At 35.5% G+C, this 21,374-nt stretch overlaps 1 protein-coding gene across 4 annotated transcripts in view; it reads left to right on the top strand.

The window, feature by feature from the left end:
- The window catches only part of RGS22 (regulator of G protein signaling 22), a 136,136-nt gene extending 116,081 nt beyond the window's left edge, over nt 1-20,055 (top strand). For 3 of the 4 annotated variants that reach the window (XM_043601466.1, XM_043601467.1, XM_043601465.1), the window contains exons 20-28: nt 2,110-2,178; nt 4,510-4,671; nt 10,126-10,305; nt 13,555-13,710; nt 16,853-16,951; nt 18,491-18,584; nt 18,703-18,783; nt 19,025-19,072; nt 19,944-20,055. In XM_043601466.1, the coding sequence (XP_043457401.1) occupies nt 2,110-2,178; nt 4,510-4,671; nt 10,126-10,305; nt 13,555-13,710; nt 16,853-16,951; nt 18,491-18,584; nt 18,703-18,783; nt 19,025-19,029 (846 nt within the window). In that variant the 3' untranslated portion in view covers nt 19,030-19,072; nt 19,944-20,055. The remainder of the gene's footprint in view (nt 1-2,109; nt 2,179-4,509; nt 4,672-10,125; nt 10,306-13,554; nt 13,711-16,852; nt 16,952-18,490; nt 18,585-18,702; nt 18,784-19,024; nt 19,073-19,943) is intronic. The other variant, XM_043601468.1, reaches the window with a different exon arrangement.
- Nucleotides 20,056-21,374: the final 1,319 nt, after the last annotated feature.

Raw genomic sequence — 21,374 nt, 5'->3', positions numbered from 1 at the left:
CTCTAAAAACAGCAAATGTGTATACCTGTCAACCCAGCCATTGTACTTCAATGGCTTAGTGGCTAAGAGCATAGAGTTGGCCTTCCTAAGTTTTCGCCTCAACCCTATGACATGTTCATTGTACAACTTTAAGGTTTGCTTTTTAAAGTATGTTTTTTCTATTCTATTCTATTCTATTCTATTCTATTCTATTCTATTCTATTCTATTCTATTCTATTCTCTCCTATTCTATTCTCTCCTATTCTATTCTCTCCTATTCTAATTTTAAGTAATCTCTACACCCAGGGTGGGGCTCGAACTCACGACCATCAGATCAAGAGTCCCATTCATGCTGTACTGACTAGGTCAGCGAGGCGCCCCTACAACTTTAAGTTTTATAATCTTAGTTTTCTCATGTGAAAGATAATTAGGGTTAATAAGAGTAATTGCTTCATGAGATAGTCGTGAAGATGAAATAATTATGTTTAGTTTCTTAGCATGGTACCTGGCACACAGCAAGATATAGATATATACACAAGATATAGATATATCTATCTATCTACCTACCTATCTACCTATATTTGTGTTTATAGGTGGATCTTGTGTTTATAGGAAAAAGATCTAAAAGGATCTGCCTTCTGGGAATGGGTTTGGGGAGGAAAAAGGTTTTTACTTCTTACTTTGTAAAGTGGGATGTTTTTTGTTTTTGCTTTATTTTTACTTTATCAAAAGCACATGTTACTTTGATTATTTAAATTGTCATCACACCTAAAACAGGCAAACCTGATCTTTATAAATTAACACAGGGGCAGAACATATAATTTTGGACTATAGTATGCAAAGCGCATACCATTAGTATTGATTAGGAGGAATCTTAAAAAACTGCCCTTGCAATGCCTGGGTGGCTCAGTCAGTTGAGCATTCGACTCTTGGTGTCAGCTCAGGTCATGATCTTGTGGTCGTGGGATCCAGCCCCATGTGGGGCTCCATGCTGAACATGGAGCCTGCTTGTGATTCTCTCTCTCCATCTCTCTTTCTCTCATCTGTCTCCCCCGCTCTCAAAATAAATAAGTAAACATTAAAAAAATGCCTTCTATATTCAGTTTTTCAAACACTTTGAGCCTTACTTATTGGGAAATACCCTCACTCTTCTGAGCACCTTAAGTTATGGAAAACGCAATACAGCTGGGAATATAGAATTTATAGTATGAAGAAGAGCTGTCTTGTTTTAGGCAAAAAGTTCCTGGAAATAAGCTTTGGGACAACTCAAATTTCCTCATTTCTTTCCTTCTTGCTCTGGCTCACTAGTATTATTTACCACATTTTCTATGTTTGCCACAATAACTTTATTGTAACTTGTAGCCATTTCCTGACTTAGCATTCTTTGGGTGGCCAGCAACATAAACTGATTCCGGCAACCTTACGCCAAAGACAAAAGAGAAGGGAGAAAATTTATTATAAAATAGTGCTGGAACATCTCACACACTGAGGGGAAGAGTTGGCACCCAAGCTCTGGAAAGGCCCGGGGCCAGGACAGCCCTGGAAACCCAGCGAAAGTTCCCGGACAGCTGTGGCTATAAAAAAGACTCAGTAGTCATGATCCAAGACCTGGTCTCTCTAGGTCAGTGCCTGGATGTATCCGCTGTGGACAGGGAGGTAGATTCACATAGCACAGATTTGGCGGGAGTGGTTCCCAGGGGAAAATATTGTGAACAGGCAATAACCTCAAGAAATATCTACTATATTTCCTCCGTGTCTTGAATAACTTTTGTGTTCTAAAATTAGTTGTGGCTAGAAAAATAGCACCAAAATCTGAGAAGTCCTCATTATCTCTCCAGCTTCAATTTCCATGTAACCCAAAGTGAAACTTCTATTTGCACTTGGGGCAGTACACTAAGGTTTTATTATCTTCACTTTGCAGGTGGGAAACTGTTCAGAGAATTTGAGTGACTTGCCCAGGCACTTAGGAAGGGCTTCCATTGCTAAATCAGATCCTCTTTCTCCTAAACTGCACTATCTCTTATCCATGCTGACCTTTACCTCATTTTTAAAAGTTATTAAATTAGTAAATGATGACAAAAATGTAGGCACTCTGGATAAGTGCGAAAAAATAAATGGTTTTGCTTCTAGGTACAGATGAGGGATGTAGCTGAGGAGCTCTTACTACAGAAGCATGAAAGGAAAATCGGGGTCTGGAAGGCAAGTAGTGTGTGTTATATTCTTCCTCTTGCAACTTCTGCTCTGTCAAAGAATTATTTCTACCCCCCACACACACGTATTAAAAGAGACCCTCATCATAGACCCTGCTTTCTAAGCCACCAACTGACCACCGACACATTTAATTGGCTGATGGATTCTGGGGGAAAGTGTGATTCTACCAGCGCTGCCTTCTTAAAGCCCTCTTGAACTGCTAAACCCTAGAAGCGTGCTTTGAATATTGGATGGTAAATGTGTATTTTTGTTTATCTTGCTTGTGATGGATTTATTGAGACAAGCTGTTCGTTCCAGCCTATGATAGTTTATTTATTACTGAGACTGGATTACACAAAAAGAATGAGGTGATGTGTGCAGCAGAATTACCAAGTTAAATTATGTTATGCTCTTTGTTGGAAATTACAGTTTGGCTTTAAAAGAATTAAGGTAACTTTCATTTTGGTGATTATTTAAACGACTATGCTATGATACCTTACTAGAAAGTGCCTATTTTGTCTTTCAACAAGCATGATGAACAGTCTTCTTTTTGAGCTTACGAATTTATGTGTACTCATTCTTCCTCAGATCTTGCTGGAATGTGGGACTAGACCCAGGTGACCCCCTACAAACTAACTAACACAAAATTTTATTTGACTATTAGAGGATTATACGTATCTGTTAGGATGCTCTTTTTCTGTATTTTCCTCTTAAAAGGAAATAAACCATTCTTATGTTTGTCTTTTGCTCTATATTTTTTAATTGAAATACTGAGTAGAACGGGCTTATATTTCATATTGTGCATTATATATTTTGTTATTTTCTGCTTAGTTAAATTATAGGTTTTAGTTAAATTACTTAAGTTTTAGTATCTTAAGAAGCAGGTCTTAAAACATTATTTGCTGAGTGGGTTTTAAATAAACATCCCAGTCTAATACATAATTGTTCCTATTTATAGGGCTGTAATTTTAATACGGAACATATGCTGAGGGTCTTAACTTTTTGACCAGAGAACATGACATGTGCCTCACTAAAACAGTGTTAGACATCTAATCGCTCTATCTGGGTTAAGGCACTGCCATTCTAGACTGCCTGGTGTTGCCTTTACTTTTCAGTTTCCAATTCAGATGTCATCCTCAAGACCCTTCTGCAAAGCTTTTGCTACTCCAGGCAGAATTAGTTACTCCTTTTGTGTTCCCATAGTGCCTTTTACATAACTCTCTTAAACACATTGATGGTCACATATGATTTGATTCAAGAAACTTATTTTATGCCTAACCAATAATGGGTATTTATCATGGTGCTTTGACTGATTGTTACTATAATTCCTAAATTCATTTAAAACATTGTTGGGATGATGCTTCTTTGGATGGTTGTAGGCTAAACTCAGATTTAGGGAATGTTAATGAAACTTATCCAGTAAAATAATTACTATTTAGTAAATTCAGTAAAATCTGTCTTATGTTTTTTAATCTGAGAGGCTAAAGAGGAATGGATATGTGATCTAAAATGGTCAAAATTTTAAAAGTAAACATCTTGTATTTCAAAATTGTGAAGATATAAACTAAGTATTACCTTTAAGCATTACTAAAACACTATGGGTTCTTCTGGCTTTTTTGTTATGTAAAGTAAATCCTCAGAGGAAGTTTATTATTAAAAATAATGTATTAATGATGATTTCTTCTATTATGAAGTATTAATAACAATTTTATTAAAATAATACAAAGATGTGTCACCTGAAAACATTATTTTTTTCTAAATAGAAGCTCCACAACTAATTTCCTGCTTAAATTAACAGGATTTGGTAATTTTTTTTAAAGATGTGAAAAAATATCTTAAATGTTCAAGTGCTCTTACTCCTTAAAAGACAGGAGAGTTATATATTAATACATAACATATATATTACATATATGGTACATTATGTGCTATATAACATATATATGTAATTACAAAATACATAATAATAATGTAACAATATATATCATAACATTATGATTATATTTTTCTGTTTAAGCACAGAACTCACACAGTGCACTAAAGTGTAGTTCTTCACCTTAGTCCCAAAATGTAATGACATCCTTAATCAATGTAGTTATATGTTCTGAATCATCCAATCATTTATTTTTCTCTCCACCTCTAAAAACCTGATGCCATAAGAATATAAAGGAGAGAAAAGGGAGAACAGAGGGGTTAAGGTTGCCAAATTCTATTGTATCCTTGCCGTAAATTTCAACAACCCAAAGTAAAGGAGGTTGAATTTGGTAATGTTTAGCCTAATAAATGAGTTTATTATTGCTTTTTAGAACACAGCTCATTTTCTGTATTTTCTGTTATGGACAGCCTGTGGAGAGTAAATGGATATCTTCATCTTGTGAAATCCTGGCTTTTCGTAAAGCATTATTGAATCCAGTTACCGCAAGACAGTTTCAACGGTTTGTGGCTCTAAAAGGAGATTTATTGGAAAACGGGGTACTCTTTTGGCAAGAAGTACAAAAATATAAGGTATTATATTGGAAGCTGGAGAAAACCACCTCTTTTTGTGGAGGAAATGCATTAACACACCAGATTCTTAATTGTAACTATATGGACAAGATTTGTATTAAGATATCCCAATTTTTTCATCTTCATACCAATATGTAAATGTTGAGGTATTTATTGTTCTATGTTAGATACATTTATTATTACACGGTGAAGAGTAAGCGTGAGCCCTGAAATGATAGAATTAGATTTTTCAAGGTATTCACAGATATTATGACTTAATGAGAACCTTTCTCAAAAGAGTTTTAATTACATTTTTGCATCGCATTTCTCTATAAATGTACTATAGACATTTTTTCCTGAAGATATCCATATTCAGTACTTGAACCAAGACCTCTTTCCCAGAATTTCTCCCAACCATATTTCCAGCAATGGTAATCAAAATAGCGGATTATTGATAAATAAACCAACAGAGATGAGAGAAGCTTTTCTATTAGCAAGAATGGCCACAGAGCGCTTGGACGGCTCAGTTGGTTGAGTGTCAGAATCTTGATTTTGGCTCAGGTCATGATCTCATGGTCATGGAATTGAGCCCTACATCAGGCTCCACGCTGGACTTGGAGCCTACTTAGTGTTCTCTCCCTTCCTCTTCTTCTACCTCTTCCCTGCTTATGTGTGTGCACTCTCTCAAAGAATAAAAAATAAAAATAAATAAGAAAGAATGGCCACATTCTAAACAAAACAAAAACAAATAAGTCAAAGAACAAGTGGTTAGGCACTTGTTTTTTAGGTTTAAGTGTTCATTGAAATCATATTGAATCTTTGCATTAAAGAAAGGAAAGGACTTTCTAGGTATTTAATCTAGACTTGAATATAGGAGTGTTGTTTAGAAATACTTAAGAGGAGGCATCCAGACTCTGCCTAAATGCTCCCCTGGGTAACAGATTCATTTCTCGGCAAGTAGCCTATTTTATCCCATTATAAAAGTAGAGAATAAAAATAAAACTGGAATTCAAGAGGATAATACTTTCAATTGGTCTTATAATCTAAGTATGAATTATGTAATACAAATATTCTGCAGCATTTATATTCTATATAGTTAGCAATTTCTCAATAAAGTCTATCTCCAAACTTTCTCCAACATGCCGTGAAACTCTTTTCTACCCTTTTCTGTTATGAACAGTTTTTGTACTCTTCTCACCTTAGAAATTTTCTCAGAAAAAAATATTTTGAGATAAGTTTTTTCGAAGTCTGTCACAAGATAAGCAATATTAAAATAATTTTTTTAATTAGGAGGTAGAGCCTGTTTTCCAGAAAAGGCAGCTATTGTGAGTGGGCAGAATTATTTTTAAGCTAATAAGAATATGAATAAGCCCAACCCTGCTAGGACGGAGGTAATACAATAAACTTCGCAAGAAAGGCATTTTAAGAAAACACACTCATAGAAAGTCAACCCTTAGTTGTGTGACCGCTTCTTCTTCAAAGCTGTCCTTGGTCTTCATTTAAATATCTTTTTTTGTGGTATAGAATGGAGGACATACAGTTCTAGGTAGCTATTAAATATCATGCTATAGGAGGGAATTTGTTCATTCAGTAAGCATTTATTAAGTACCTAGTATGCCAGCCATTAAGCTAAATAGTAGGAATAAAAAGTAAATACAATACATTGCTTTCCCTCAAGGAGGGGGACATCCATGAAAACAAATAACATGAAAGAGTATTGATTATGATCCATGTTCTAACTAGGTATAGTTTTGGCGCCGAGAGGGAGTGATGCAGGGAGGGTAGTAGGTCAAGCAAATCTTAGCAGAAGCGATAATATTTGAATTGGGTCTTGAGAGAATTTGCTAGGTGGATAGCTTTACACCTGGCAAAATCTTACTGAACTCACTTTTATATAGCTTACTCTTATTAAGTGCTTTCTATCTGGCACATGTTATCTTAATTCTTTTCATGTAACAACTAATTTATTCTTTATAAGAATCCTAGTAGGTCAAAACTGTTATTCTTGCCATTTAATAGATGAAGAAGCTGAGGCACAGAAGGGTTAAGAAACTCCTGATATCGGGGCGCCTGGGTGGCGCAGTCGGTTAAGCGTCCGACTTCAGCCAGGTCACGATCTCGCGGTCTGTGAGTTCGAGCCCCGCGTCAGGCTCTGGGCTGATGGCTCGGAGCCTGGAGCCTGTTTCCCATTCTGTGTCTCCCTCTCTCTCTGCCCCTCCCCTGTTCATGCTCTGTCTCTCTCTGTCCCCAAAATAAATAAACGTTGAGAAAAAAAAAAAAATTTTTAAAAAAATAAAAAAAAAAATAAAAAAAAAAAGAAACTCCTGATATCACGCAGCTAATTAAGTGGTAGAGCTTGAGTTTGAACGAAGGCATTCTATTGCTAAAGTTTATGCCCTTAACCACTAAGTTATGTTCCCTGCCCCCAGCAAAGATTGTGGTAATATGCTAAGAGATAAAGATCTGGGTTCTTTCCATATTTTCGCAATTCAGAACAATGATTAATCAGTGTTCTTAAACACTGTTCTGAATTGTGAATATTTGGGAAGAACCTAGATACTCTGCAGCCATTAAAAATCATGCTGTAGGAGAACAATCAATGATGGGAAAGGATATTTTTTTTAAAAAAAACCTAGTTACTATAAAACACCATACTTTAATCTAAAGTGTGAGTGTACATGTATGTGTGTGTGTGTGTGTGTGTGTGTGTGTGTGTATGTGTGTGTCCATAGAAAAAAACTGGAAGAGTATATTCATCCAGCAAATACTTTTTGAACATCTACCAAGGGCCATGAAAAATCCTGAGGATGCAACCATCATCAAAATAGTCTTCCCTCTTAGAGCTTACACTGTCATGGGAGGGACAGATGAGCGATAGACAAGGCAGTTGTAAGACTGTGACTAGGGCAGTGGTGATGGAAGCTCAGGGGGTAATGCGAGTACCTAAGATAGACATCTCTCCTGAACTGAGGGAGTCACCAAAAGCCTTCTAGAGGGAACTCTGTTTAAACTGAGCCCTTATGCTGCTGTTAGTGCACAGCCCGCTTTGGATCCTCTCTCCCCCTTTCTCTCTGCCCCTTCCCTGCTTTCTCTCTCTCAAAAATAAATAAACATTTAAAAAAATAAAAATAAACTGGGACCTTAATGATAGGTAACGTTAACTGAGCTAATGGCATAGTAGGGCAGAACAATTAGAAAAAAAAATCAATTCTGATTTTTGTCCCTTCACCCTCAAAATGAAAACTCCAAAAACTTGTTATTTCACAAGCCTTATATTCCATAATTATAAATGAGGCTTACCAAATAATTATATATGATAATCTCACTAGTAATGGGAAAAAATACACATTTGGTAACACATCTAACATATGTTGTATAAATAGGCATTTTCTGAGGGGGGGTTCTAAATTGAGTTAAAAATGCTAACTGTTGTCTTAATGTAACATTTATATCAAGCTTTTTCCACATATAACTTATGTAGGATTTTATATGGCCAGCACTTAAATTCTTCTTTCTTTATAATAGTGCCCATAAGATAGTGATTACAATGCCCATCATACAGTGAGTACTTAATAAGTGTTAGCTCATTTCTGGCCTAGAATTACAAGTTTCCAAATTTGTCTGCTTTCTTGTGATTTGGAGAACAATGTCTTTGACAGAGAAATGCCATAAACTCAAGCTAAGCTACCTCTTTATTTTAAAAAATGATAGCCCTGCATTTGTCACATAAAACTGGGCCTTTTAAATGTATGGTCCCTATTTTTGAGTTCTTTGGGTATAAGGAAGATAATTTAATAGGTTAACTATAAAAGTATAAATACCAAAAGATACATAATGGCGCACCTGTCACTGCCAACATCCTGCTTATATTGCCCTTTTTGCTTTGAAATTTTTTTAATTTATTTTAATTAATTAATTATATTTATTTTTATTTAAATTCAAGTTAGTTAACATATAGTGTAATAACGATTTCGGGAATAGAATTTAGTGATTCATTACTTACATCTAACACCCAGTGCTCATCCCAGCAAATGCCCTCCTTAATACCCATCACCCATTTAGCCCATCCCCCTACCCCACACCCCTCCAGCAACCCTCAATTTGTCCTCTGTATTTAAGAGCCTCTTAATGGTTTGCCTCCCTCTCTGTTTTTATCTTATTTTTCCTTCCCTTCCCCAATGTTCATCTGTTGTGTTTCTTACATTCCACATATGAGTGAAATCGTATGGTATTTGTCTTTTTCTGACTTATTTAGCTTAGCATAATACACTCTAGTTCTATCCACGTTGTGGCAAATGGCAATATTTCATTCTTTTGATTGCCAAGTAGTATTCCAGTGTGTGTGTGTGTGTGTGTGTGTGTGTGTGTGTGTGTGTGTGTGTAATATCTTCTTTATCCATTCATTAGTTGACAGACAGTTTGGCTACTGATGATAGCACTGCTATAAGCATCGGGGCGCATGTGCCCCTTTGAATCAGCATTTTTGTATCCTTTGGATAAGGACCTAGTAGTGCCATTGCTGGATCATAGGGTAGTTTCTATTTTTAATTTTTTGAGGAACCTCCATACTGTTTTCCAGAGTGATTGCACCACTTTGCATTCCCACCAGCAGTGCAAAAGGGTTCCCCTTTCTCCACATCCTTGCCAACTTCTACAAGTTGTTTCCTAAGTTGTTAACTTTAGCCATCCTGACAGGCATGAGGTGGTATCTCATTGTGGTTTTGATTTGTAGTTCCCTGACGATGAGTGATGTTGAGCATCTTTTCATGTGTCTATTAGCCATCTGGAGGTCTTTTTTGGAAAAGTGTCCGTTCATGTTTTTCATTTCTTCACTGGATTATTTGTTTTCTTGGGTGTTGAGTTTGATACGTTTTTTATAGATTTTGGATACTAACCCTTAATCCAATATGCCATTTGCAATTATATTGCCCTTTCGAGCCTAAGTCACCTTGGTGTTGAAGCAGTTTTGGTTGGGAAAGTGTTTACATCCACCTGCAGATTGAGTTAGGTACCCGTTTTCAGTGTTCTCCTAGGATCCTGTGTATACCTCTACTGTAGTACTTATTAGCTAACTCATGTTGAAGTAATGTGTTCTCTTGCTTCTCCTCCAGTAAGATTGAGCCTTTAAAGGCAGATACTGTCTTGGGGCTCAGCTGGTATATAGTAGGCACCCAATATAAATTTGCTAAATGAGTCAAAGTAGACTTTGAAGCTGTTCCTTTACCTAGGAATAGAAGCACTCAAGGGTAAATGAAACCTGTATTTATGTACGATGTATGCATCAACGTCTTAGGTTCCTCAAACCCAAGAGAAATAGAAGATACCGTTTTATAGAAAGATAGCTTTCACATGTCCTCATGTCCTCTTGATCTGAAGTTAAAATCTATGTATTACTGGAAGATGTATTGCCACAATTCTACAAAGTGTTCTAGGAATGCGTTAATCATATATTGTCCTCTCTTTCCTCCTGTTCAGGACTTGTGCCATTCTCATTGTGATGAGTCCATCATTCACAAGAAGATCATGACTATTATCAACTGCTTTATTAATTCTAGTATTCCACCAGCTTTACAAATTGACATTCCAATAGAGCAAGCCCAGAAGATTATTGAACACAGGAAGGAGTTAGGACCCTATGTATTTAGAGAGGCACAGGTAAGAGATCAGGGCGTGCAGTATCAGTTAAGCGTATTTTAAAATACATTAACAATCTAGATATTCTTTTAAAGATTTTGCATTATTCATATTTTACAGGGTTACAACCTTCCTTCCTTAACTGAGATTACTTCTATTTAATGAAAAAATATTTGCATATTCCATAGAACATAAGAAACTAATAACTTACTATTTTGTTGATAATAGACAGCAAATATAATTATTTAAATACTATCCTTGACTTTCTATGATTATCATTTTTGTTTTTAGCTTATAAAACTCCAGCCAATTCCTCCTTCCTTTCCCACCATTCATGTTTCCTTTAGAAAATCTGCTACCACAAATATGTGTAAAATATGCGTGTCCCAAGATTTGTGTATTTTTAAAGATTGGAATATTCACATAGCTCATAAAATAAGTGAGAGGAGATTTAAGTACCTAACCAACATAAAGTACACAAGCTCATGAAAAGAAAATCATGCCTGTTAACCTGCTCAAGTTACTTCTTTTTAAGATAAATAATAGAAAACAGTGATTTGGTGGACATAATTTATTTGCATTTTTAAAAGCCTTTTAGTGATGTTGTTCTTGAAAAATGATTAAGAAAAATAAATTATAATAGGGGTAATAGGGAAGGCCATGTCATGATTTAAGTGATATGAACCAGAGATTTAGGATACGATTGCCCTTGAGCATGGAAAAAAGGCCATTATTCCTTAACATTCATTTGTGAGCCAGCTGTGTTCTAAGTCCTCTGAGGAACTGAAATGGACTCATAATCCAAATTATGCATTAAAATAGGTGAAAATACAGATGAATGATTGAGGAAGTGCTAAAGAGAAATAGAGAAAACATGGTGCCAGAATCGTACTATGTTTGTGAATAGATCTTAGAGATCACTTAGCCTAGCCTAGGTCTCTGGATAACCAGGCCAGGGCTTGCCCATCTACATCAAAGACCTTGAGTTTGCAAGTGCATGTCTGGAACTGCTTATATTGGTTGGTTTTGCCATACTGTCTAGGGATTGAAGCCAGGAACCTGTACTGGAGTCCTCTAGTTTATGCATTCTACTTGATTTCCTAAAATAGAATCCTAGACATAATTTAAATGTGGACTTTAGAGCATCAGAAAATAAGAGAATCTTTCTATAGAGTCCTCACCCCACCAAACTGATTATTCCTCCTGCATTTCCTAAGGAAGCTCAGGGAATAGCATCACCTTCTACCCAGGTGTGCAAACCAGAGGTCTGGTTGCACATCTCTTACCACTCCCTGCCCTCACCCACCAGTCTTGCTGAAATATCTCTGGTTCTACAAAGGAGCCTTATTCTCTTCCCTCCTGAGTTTTTTGTGTTATCATCTTCTCTCCCTTGTGCTTCTGTAACATCCTGCATATGTTTCTGTTTATCGCACAAAACTGAAAATGACTATTTTTATGCTGACTTTCCCATCTGATTGTAAGGTGTTTGAGGGCAAGGCATGTTTCTTATTTATCCTTGTGGCCCAAATGCCTAGCACAGAATAGGCGCTCGATAACATACTTGAACTCATGGATGATTGACATGAGAAGTGATCTATTGTGACAGAAAGGAGTAAAATCAAATTGGAAATGAGAGCAAAGTTAAGTGAAAGGGCTGCATAGTAGATAAAAAAGCCTATTGCCTGTTCTAATATTGTTAGCAGTGTGACCTTTTCCTGTCCCCCACCGGCACCCCTAATAACTTTGAAGTTTTCTTCACTCAACCAAATTTTCACTGGCCCTTTTAACTCATACTAAAGTCATTGCCCATCTACTGCCAGTGAGCAAAGTAGCTCTATATTTATTACAACATTTTCCTACCTACAGTTTGATTATCTTTTGAGGTTCTCGTGGTACAGAGTAATTTTTGTGACTAACACATATGTTATTAACTTAAAATCTTAATTGCAGCTTTTAGGAGTAGAGTCGTTTTATGTCTGCCATTGAAAAATTGTGTTCTAATTGAATGACGTTTGCTGGAAGACTTTCTAGATGGAAATAAATGTATTTGAGAGCAGGGAATGACTCAGGTTTTGGATAGATAACTGAGAAGTAGGGTCAATAGTTGGTAAATAGAGAAGGAAGAGGAGTATTTTTTTAAGAAGTTCATATAGAAACTACCACGATCCCTTGACATTAGATCAGGGGATTACTTAAATAAAAATATAGCAGGTAAATGTAAATGAAATTTGGTTTAAAGCCTACATTTCATCAAAGAAAGTATCTCTAGCTTTTGTGATCACAAAGCCAAGAGGCTACAGAATTAAATGATAAAACTGTATTTTAAAAGGAATGAAAAATTTTAGAATTACTAATAATATTCATGTACAGAAAAGAGGAGTAATGAAATATACCAGCCAGTTGAGGACTCTATTGATCACTGCAGCACTTACTTTTTATAAATTCCTCTCTTCCTCTGAAGAGTTGGCTTGGAGCCTAATGGGATGGTTCAGTTTTCTCTAGGGCATTAGGTAAAGGCCATTCCTAGTAACAAGATGTTGGACTTGATCTGATGTGGCAGGTCCTACCTTCTTGGAAGTAATATATGCCTCTGGAACTAATGGAAATACTTGGCATGGGTCTTTGAGCAACAATTCTTATCTCTATAAATATCACAATTAATCACTTAATGTGGAGTGTCCTCATAGAAAGCCTTTGTCCGGGATACCACCCTGCTTTTTAAATGTTACTTTTCTTGCTCTCACATAAAAGAGATTATATCATTTAAAAGTTACTCAAGATTTATTTTTAGATCTGCGGCTTTGTTTAAGAGCTTTTCCAGAGGTATTTCCTTTCTCTAAAAGAAAGAAAAAGGGGGCACAGAGGCGTTCCTCTTGATGGACTGAATATTTGGAATACTTGCATAAAACAGCAGAGTGTGTGGCAGATCAACTAGTGTATGTTTTAAAAGAAAACATAAATTTCTTATTTAAAAAGACCTAATGGATTCTTTATTAATACAATCAATTGGTTAGGGAAACATAAAGAATAAAGTAACTTTTAAGTATATGGTTTTATTTTTAAAGAAAGACTTCTCATTGGTAGTAAAAAACATTGATGATAAGCATGTGCTGAGCTAAACTATGCCAAGATGTCTGGAGACAGTAAGTTGGAGGAAACATGCTGTATATTAAAGATAGAATAGTTAATCCATTATTATGGTGAATTAGAGTTTAAATTGGTACATTTGTGTAAAATTGTAATCTGAGACATACTTTGTTTTTTATACAGATGACAATTTTTGGGGTTCTATTTAAATTTTGGCCTCAATTTTGCGAGTTTAGGAAGAACTTAACTGATGAAAAAATTATGAGTGTTTTAGAGAGAAGACAAGAATATAATAAGAAAAAAAAATTGGCAGTCACAGAAGACGAGAAATTTGCAAAGGTAAGACAAGACTCATTTTGAGTTGAGTCAGACTTTTAAAAGGTATGTGGTGTGTATGAATTTGCAGAAGAATTCAGGCTGGGGAAAATACAGAGACATTATAGAATACAGATTTTAGTGGCTTTTAAGCCTTTAGCCAGAGGTTTCAGACTTTGTTTTGAATTTCTCAAAATACATCTCAAATGTCACCTCTTCCATGTGAAAGCTTTCTTGACCCTCCTAGGTCGCACAAGCAGTTCATATCCACTGTAGTAACATTCCTACCTCTCTTGGAGAATGCTTTATATTGTCTCATGAATAGGTTTTTGCATCTGTCATTCTCACTGGACTGAGATTCCCAAGTATAGTATTTGTCTTGTGCATCTGTGTATCATAGCGCTTAGACCAGTGTCCAGCACAGGCTCAATTATTAAGCAGTGTTTATTGAGTAAATCAGGAACGAAAACAAAAATGAGTGAAAGAAAAAAATGTTATGTACTCACGGGAAAGTATTTTCAATATTACAATAACAAACTGATACATTGACCACAAAATTTATAAATATGAATTATAAATTACCCAGCCTGCCTATTTGTCTGTCAGTCTGTCCATTTATTCAACCATTCATCTGTCTCTTTATATTTATCTACTTTCTTTGAATTGAAAAAGGCTAACTGCTCATGACTAATGTATTTTATTTACTTGCAAGCTTATACCTATTCTATTTTTTTAAAAGAAATTTAGAAGGTATCAAAAAATACAAAAGTAATATGATGGCAAACACTGCTAACATTTTGCCTCATTTTTTTTCCCCTCGTTAAAATATTGTAGAAAGCGTAAATACTGCAGAAAGAGCAAACTCTCTTAACCCCAGCTCTGAGTTCCATTACCCTCCCCATCCCGAAGAGCAACCATTAAACTTGGGATATATTCTTCCAGCTCTTTTTAAAGATAGTGTTTTATACACATATATGGTGTCATAAACAATGTAGAGGACTGTGGAGGTTCTCAAAAAACTGCCAAACTTCTCCAAAGCTGCAAAACCAACTTGCTCTGTTCTGATGTTTGTATGGTATATCTTTTTTCATTCCTTTACTTTCTATATCATTATATTTCAATTAAGTTTCCTATAAACAGCATATAGTTGGGTCACGGTGGTGTTTTTTAAATCTATTCTGCCAATTTCTGTCTTTTATTTGGTGTGTTTAGTCTCTTTGTCTTTATTATGGTTTTTAATATGCCTGCCATTTTATTTCTTGTTTTGATTGTTCCCTCTATTTTTCATTTTTTTCTGTTTCCTTTGTCTTGCATTCTTGTGGATTACTTGTATATTTCTTAGAATTTTATTTTGGTGTATCTTTGTTTAGATATTTTAGTGGTTGCTTTAGATACTACATTATAGATACATAACTTTTCCCAGTCTATTGGTGTTAACATTTTCCCAGTTTGACTAGAGTCTAGAAACTAACCACCCCCCCCCCACTTTAAGTCTTTTTCCCTCTCTTGTTTATAGTTATTTTAAATATTTCCTCAGCATATACTGAGAACCACATCGGTATTATTGATGGTTGAGGAAAATATAAGGCATTTCAAAGTGAGCAGAAAATGGCAGATGATATCCATATAAAGCCATCATAAGAATAAAACAGAAAATGAAAACTCTGACATTTTATAATTTTTGCTTCAACTATCAAACATAAATTAGGAAACTCAAGGAGGGAGGAAAAGGCTATTATATTAACCCATACTTTTGCTGTTCCAGTTTTTTCTTCCTTCCTGATATTCCAAGATTTATTCTTTTCTTCTGTCCTTTTCCTATAGGTAAGGTATTGTTTCTTACTTACTGCCTTCAAGATTTTTTCTTTGTCTTTGTCTTTCAGAATTTGATTATGATATGTCTCGTGTGGATTTCTTTGTACTTATTCTGTTTGAGGATTGCTCAGATTCCTGAGTCTGTAGGCTTATGTCTTTGCTAAGTGGTTTTTTTTGGGGGGGGGGGGCGCAGATTTATATGCATATCATATGTGTGTATATATGTGTATATTTAAACTTTTTGATACATATATATGATACATATACATATTATATACCATGTGTATGCATGTATATGGATCAGAAAGTGTATATAAATAATATGTGTATAAATCCCCTACCTATCTCTCTATCAATCAAATTTTTTCTCCCTTGGGTACCTTATAGCTTCATTTTTCAGAGATTTTTGTCTTTTTTTCTTCAGTCTTTTAAGTTCAGTAAACTCATTTTACTTTTTATATTTTTGGTCTATTTTTGGCCCAAGTTTCTGCATTTATGATTTGGAGTATTATTTTATGTATACAAATGTTTATATAGGAATATTTAATTAATTTTGCCTGCCTATGTTATAGTCTTCCTCTGATTCATGACTGGATTTCTTGGAGAGTTCTGTCATCAACTAGCATCATTTATAATCATAAAAAAAAAAATCTTATAGCTTAAGTTCCCAGTAGCAGGCATTGATTAAATTATCTGTGATACATACCTTTACTAGACTATTATTTACCTGTTGAAGTGATGATATAGTTGATTTTTTTATCACTCAAGATTTGAGTGCTTAGAACAGTTAATTCATTGATGATGCATTTTATACATTTCATTATCCACATATTCAGGTGTATACTATATATTGAATTGTAGGCATACTGGTGAATGACACTAAGACCCTCCCCTTTACATTTCCACTAGAAATATTTTCACAACAATTTGCATGAAAAAGCAGATTTCAAAAAAGCACATATAGTGTGATTCCATTTGTATGAAATTTATGTAATAAAATATAAATACTAAAATTACAGGTTATATCTATGTCTTTCCCTAGTGAGAAGCTTGGATGGATGTTTATGAAAAGGTTTACAGTGGTTTTTCCTAGATGCCAGAATTGGGTGGCAATTTTTACATTCCACTTCATAATTTATCACTCATTTTTAAATATTTTTATATTAGTAGGAAATAAATGTAAAGAGTTCATAAATGATGTCAAATTAGTAACACTGACTTGATGAGACCTCGAGTGTGGTACTCATTACAAGATATTTTTTCATCTAATGTTATGACTCCTTAGCTGTAAGTTTATACTAGTAGAGTTTTACCCCCCCCCCTTTTTTTTAATAACTTAATATAATTACAGGATGGAAGCAAACAATATGCAAGTTCTTCAGGATCTGCTATCAAAACAGCTGCTTTACCCAGTGACCCAGTTTTCAGCCTGCAAGCATATGGTCGACAGGTAAGCTGTACGGGTGTCACAGATACCACTTCTTTAAAACATTGGATAGTAGAATGCAGTAACTCAGTTATTGTCCAGTAGTAGAGTTGTGCTTGTTTGAAAATGAGGGTAAAATTATTCTAGGAGAGATTGGAAGGGAATTCCCTTGATCCTTCAGAGACTATTAAAATTTCAGCTGATCCTGGACAATATAATAAAAGAAAATACTTTTTTATACACATGAAGAAGATTTAAGTGGCAGCAGTTGAAATGACTAGCTTATTGAAAAAGAGAATAAGGCAGATAGGGAACAAGACAGAATACACTTGGTTGACATATTCTTGAGTTTAAAAAAAAGAAAGAAAAATGTCAAAGCCTTAATCTCAAATTTCTTAATTCTTTGAAGTGCTCATAAAATTGGCCAGTACATGACCATCAATGAATACATTTACAATTTTTATGTTTATATTTACATTTAACTTGTACATTAATATCACGTCCCTGAAATTTCATAAGTCATGTCCATTTTTAATGACTTGTGTTTGCATCTTAAGAGGATTCTAGCTCAAGAAACAATCTTTTTGGCATTTAAGAATGTCAAATAAATTCAGCCGCTCAATAAAGATAACTGATAGACTATAAAGCTATTATTGAGACAAGGGGAATGTCAATTTTGTGACACCATATATTGAAAAAGGTAGCCTCTAAAGTGTATGATATGTAATAATGCCATTGGGAAAAACATTTATTAGCAAATGACTAGCATTAAATTTCAGAAACGTGGTATAAAGAAGGGTGAAATGTGGAACTAGAGATAACAAGCTTCTAATTTTCAATATCATTTACAAGTCAGTGTTACCTGGGAGCCTGAAAAAAAATCCCTGAATTTGCTTTGAGCCTGTTTCCTTGTCTGTTAAAAGGAGAAAGTGTGAGAAAAAGGAATGGTTATGATGACAATCTCCTGTCATATATCTCAAGAGTTTCGTAAGAAACTAAAAAGCTTTTGGAAACCAAAGGCATTTCCTAAATGTAAATTATTATTGTTGTTGCTATTGAAGAGATACATGTTGAATTACTCTAGCAATTGGTACAGTGATAATACTGTGCCATTTTGCAAGTGTGGATTCTCTGTATGTGCATTTGTTTCTGATAGATTTTGCACATTTAAGAATTGTAATTAATACAAATGCAAAACTACCCCCCTCAAAAAAACTTGGATCTCTCTTGAGCACCTAAATTCATAATCAAATTAAATATATATATATATATATATATATATATTTGAATATATATATGAATATATATATATATAGAGAAGCTATATATGAATAGCTGTAAAGAACTCCATAAGGCCTTTGCAACATTGATTCACTGAGAAATAGTTATAACTCATATAGTTCTAGACACATCATTGAATTGTCCTATTCAATGATCTGTTATTGAAGTTTGTTATATTTCAATAAAAGGTTTAAATGAAGAGGCTTATATAGGCCATCTTACCTTCAGTTTATTTCCTGGGAAAAACATTCCCAAAATTAACTTTGAAAGCTGTCTTTCTAGCCAACCTGGTGCTACTCCAAGTACATAGAAGCCTTAGAACAGGAGAGGATTCTTCTTAAAATTCAAGAAGAACTGGAAAAAAAGTTATTTACAGGTAATTTTTCCTTTCTGCTTACAGAACTTCTTTGTTAACCTTCTATCACAGATTAACTCTAGAGGACTTTGCTGATGATCACTTCACAGCTTTCCTTATTTCTCTTATTTTTGTGCAGCTACACCATCTTTTACAAATTTTAAGTCTGCTGCTTCAGCTGTGTCTTTGAAAAAGACCGTATCTTCCTACAACATCCAGAGTGAGTTTTCAGTGACTGTTGGCAGTTCTTTCTTCCTTGTTAGAGTTCAGTCTCTCATTTGGCTGTTCAGCAAAGAGAGAGCAGGAAGGGAGGAAGACTGACTCCCTCCCAGCTGCTCTGACCCACAAGTTTGGAGAATTTCAATGTATGTGTGTGCATGTGTGTGCACGTGGTTGTGTTCTCTCTCTTTCTGTGTTTTTTTCTCCTCTGCTGAGAACCTAACTCTCTATCCCATTTTCAGAGTGACAGTACTCATGTGGGTGTATAATCTGCTGCTGCTAGATGCAAGGTAAGTCAGACTGAACGTTGTGCAGTACCATTCATGTCCCTGTAACATACACACTCACGCACATATGCAGTTGCACACATGCAAAGCATGCACACGCCACACACACACACACACACACACACACACACACCCCCTGCTAACAAATTGACAGTAGGAGCGATCACCTCGCCTGCTCTCTAAGTGGCAGTCTCCTGAAAAGGAAAGCTTCTAGGGAATGATCACTTATTGCTTCTATTCACTCCTTATCTCTTCTTGCACAAAGAACAATGGAAGAATAGTCTCTAGCTCAGCCTCCCAAGTTTTCCCAAGCTGAGTTTTTCCAAGCTCCATTTCCCCACGTTGGGAATGTAAGAAAGAACTAAAAATAAAGAACTGAAAATCAAGCCAGGTCCTTCTTTCTTGCAGATGCTGATGGGATTATATAATTTTGACTGGATACTAACGTTAGAGGTTACCAATGCCTTTACAAAATGGTATAGAAATATAATGTAGTGTATGTGTGCCCCATGGACTCAGTACTTGAAGAACCCAGTAAAAGTCCCGTTTCTCTTATCTTCTGTCTTACTGCTTGATTTTTTGTTTCCGAAAATCCTTTTTGTGGATTTTGGTTTTCTGGTTCTTGGAAGGGTTTGATGAGCAGGCCTTTATGTTCTCTGTCTGCTTATCTTTTTTCTCTTTTGTTTTACCCTAGCCGCTGTACCCTTCTGCCAATTCCCCAACCTCTTAGGCCATCCTTATAAGTGCCTCAACATGTAGGGTTTGTTGACGTATCTGTTCATTTTTTTTTAACCTTATTACAGTTCTTTGTTTATTTTAGATTTACATTTTCCATAGCTACTTATGTTTTCAACCATTTATTTTTCTTTTGCAGGAATTCTCTAGACCAAATTTAACTGATATGGAAGCTCAAGTTATTATTTTTTTGATGGCCTGCATTAGAGCAAGCCTACCATCTAAATAAAGTTTGGCATGTTGTACTCTTATAGTTTTAAAGTGACAGCTATTCTGTACCCATTACAAAAAAGACCATAAAATTTTTAAAAACTCATTTAGAATAAAATGACTTCTATCTAGGTTAGAAGAATCAAAATGTTTTGCTCGTCACAGAACTTAAGAAAGTATCATGTTATGCTCCTCAAATAATCTTTCAATAAATATTCTTTGAGCATTTACTCTATTTGGTTAGCAGACATGTTCAGCAAGTGGTTAGGGGCAAATATTCCTAGTAATAAATTGGCCCAAAACATAAAGTGAAGTGACTTCCAAACCTTATTCCTATCCCCAACTCTCTAAAGGAGCCATATATTAAAGCAGTGGTTCTCAGATGTAGACTTCAGTGTGCATAAGGCTCACTTGTGACATTTGCCAGCAGTGCAGATTCCTAGGCTCACTCTCTGAGAGTCTGATTCAGTAGCTCTTGGGCAGAACCCATGAATCTCCCTCTTTAACAGACATCCTCGGTGATACTGATATAGATGTTCCACAGGTCACTCTTTGAGATGAACTGTTAGGGTAAAAGAGAAGAGCTTTAAAAGGTAAAATCCCTCTTATTAACTCAAGTTACACTTACATCAGCGAGAGCCCAGACATACACCCTCCTGTCCTCTTCCCCAGAGAGAAAGGAGAAGATTTCAGAAATGACCAGGGAGAATGAAACTTCACCAGATGTAGGCTTAGGACTCAGAAGCTCCAAAGACTATGACTTGGATTACCGGATTAGAAGCATTGAACTTCTACTTCCACACAGTCCCAGATAGTATTTTCAAGGTAGGAATTGCTATTCCTGATTCTTGAAGAGTTACACATTGTAAAGGAGGAAAGCATCAGGAGGCATCAGAAAAACTATTCTTCTAAAGCAGTGGTTTGAGTACGTGTTACAGCATTGGAACCCTGTGGTTTTATCTATTTCCACCCTGCTCCACACCCCATAGTGGCTGTGAAGTTTGTAACTAACTGTTTTCTATGCGTTGCACTTGTTTTCTTTTCTTTTCTTTTCTTTTCTTTTCTTTTCTTTTCTTTTCTTTTCTTTTCTTTTCTCTTTTCTTTTCTTCTCTTTTCAGTGTTTCTCTCTTTTTTCTGCCTTCTCTTGTTTTTTTTTTTAATATTTTATTTATTTTTGAAAGACAGAGCACAAGCAGGGGAGAGGCAGAGAGAGAGGGAGACACAGAATCTGAAGCAGGATCCAAGCTCTGAGCTGTCAGCACAGAGCCTTATGCGGGGCTGGAACTTATGAACCGCAAGATCATGACCTGAGGTGAAGTCAGATGCTTAACCGACTGAGCCACCTAGGCGCCCCTTCTCT

Source organism: Prionailurus bengalensis, chromosome F2, assembly GCF_016509475.1.
Source record: "Prionailurus bengalensis isolate Pbe53 chromosome F2, Fcat_Pben_1.1_paternal_pri, whole genome shotgun sequence".
NCBI lineage: Eukaryota > Metazoa > Chordata > Mammalia > Carnivora > Felidae > Prionailurus > Prionailurus bengalensis.
Note: the sequence above shows the minus strand (reverse complement) of the source record. Positions and strands in the feature narration are given on the sequence as shown.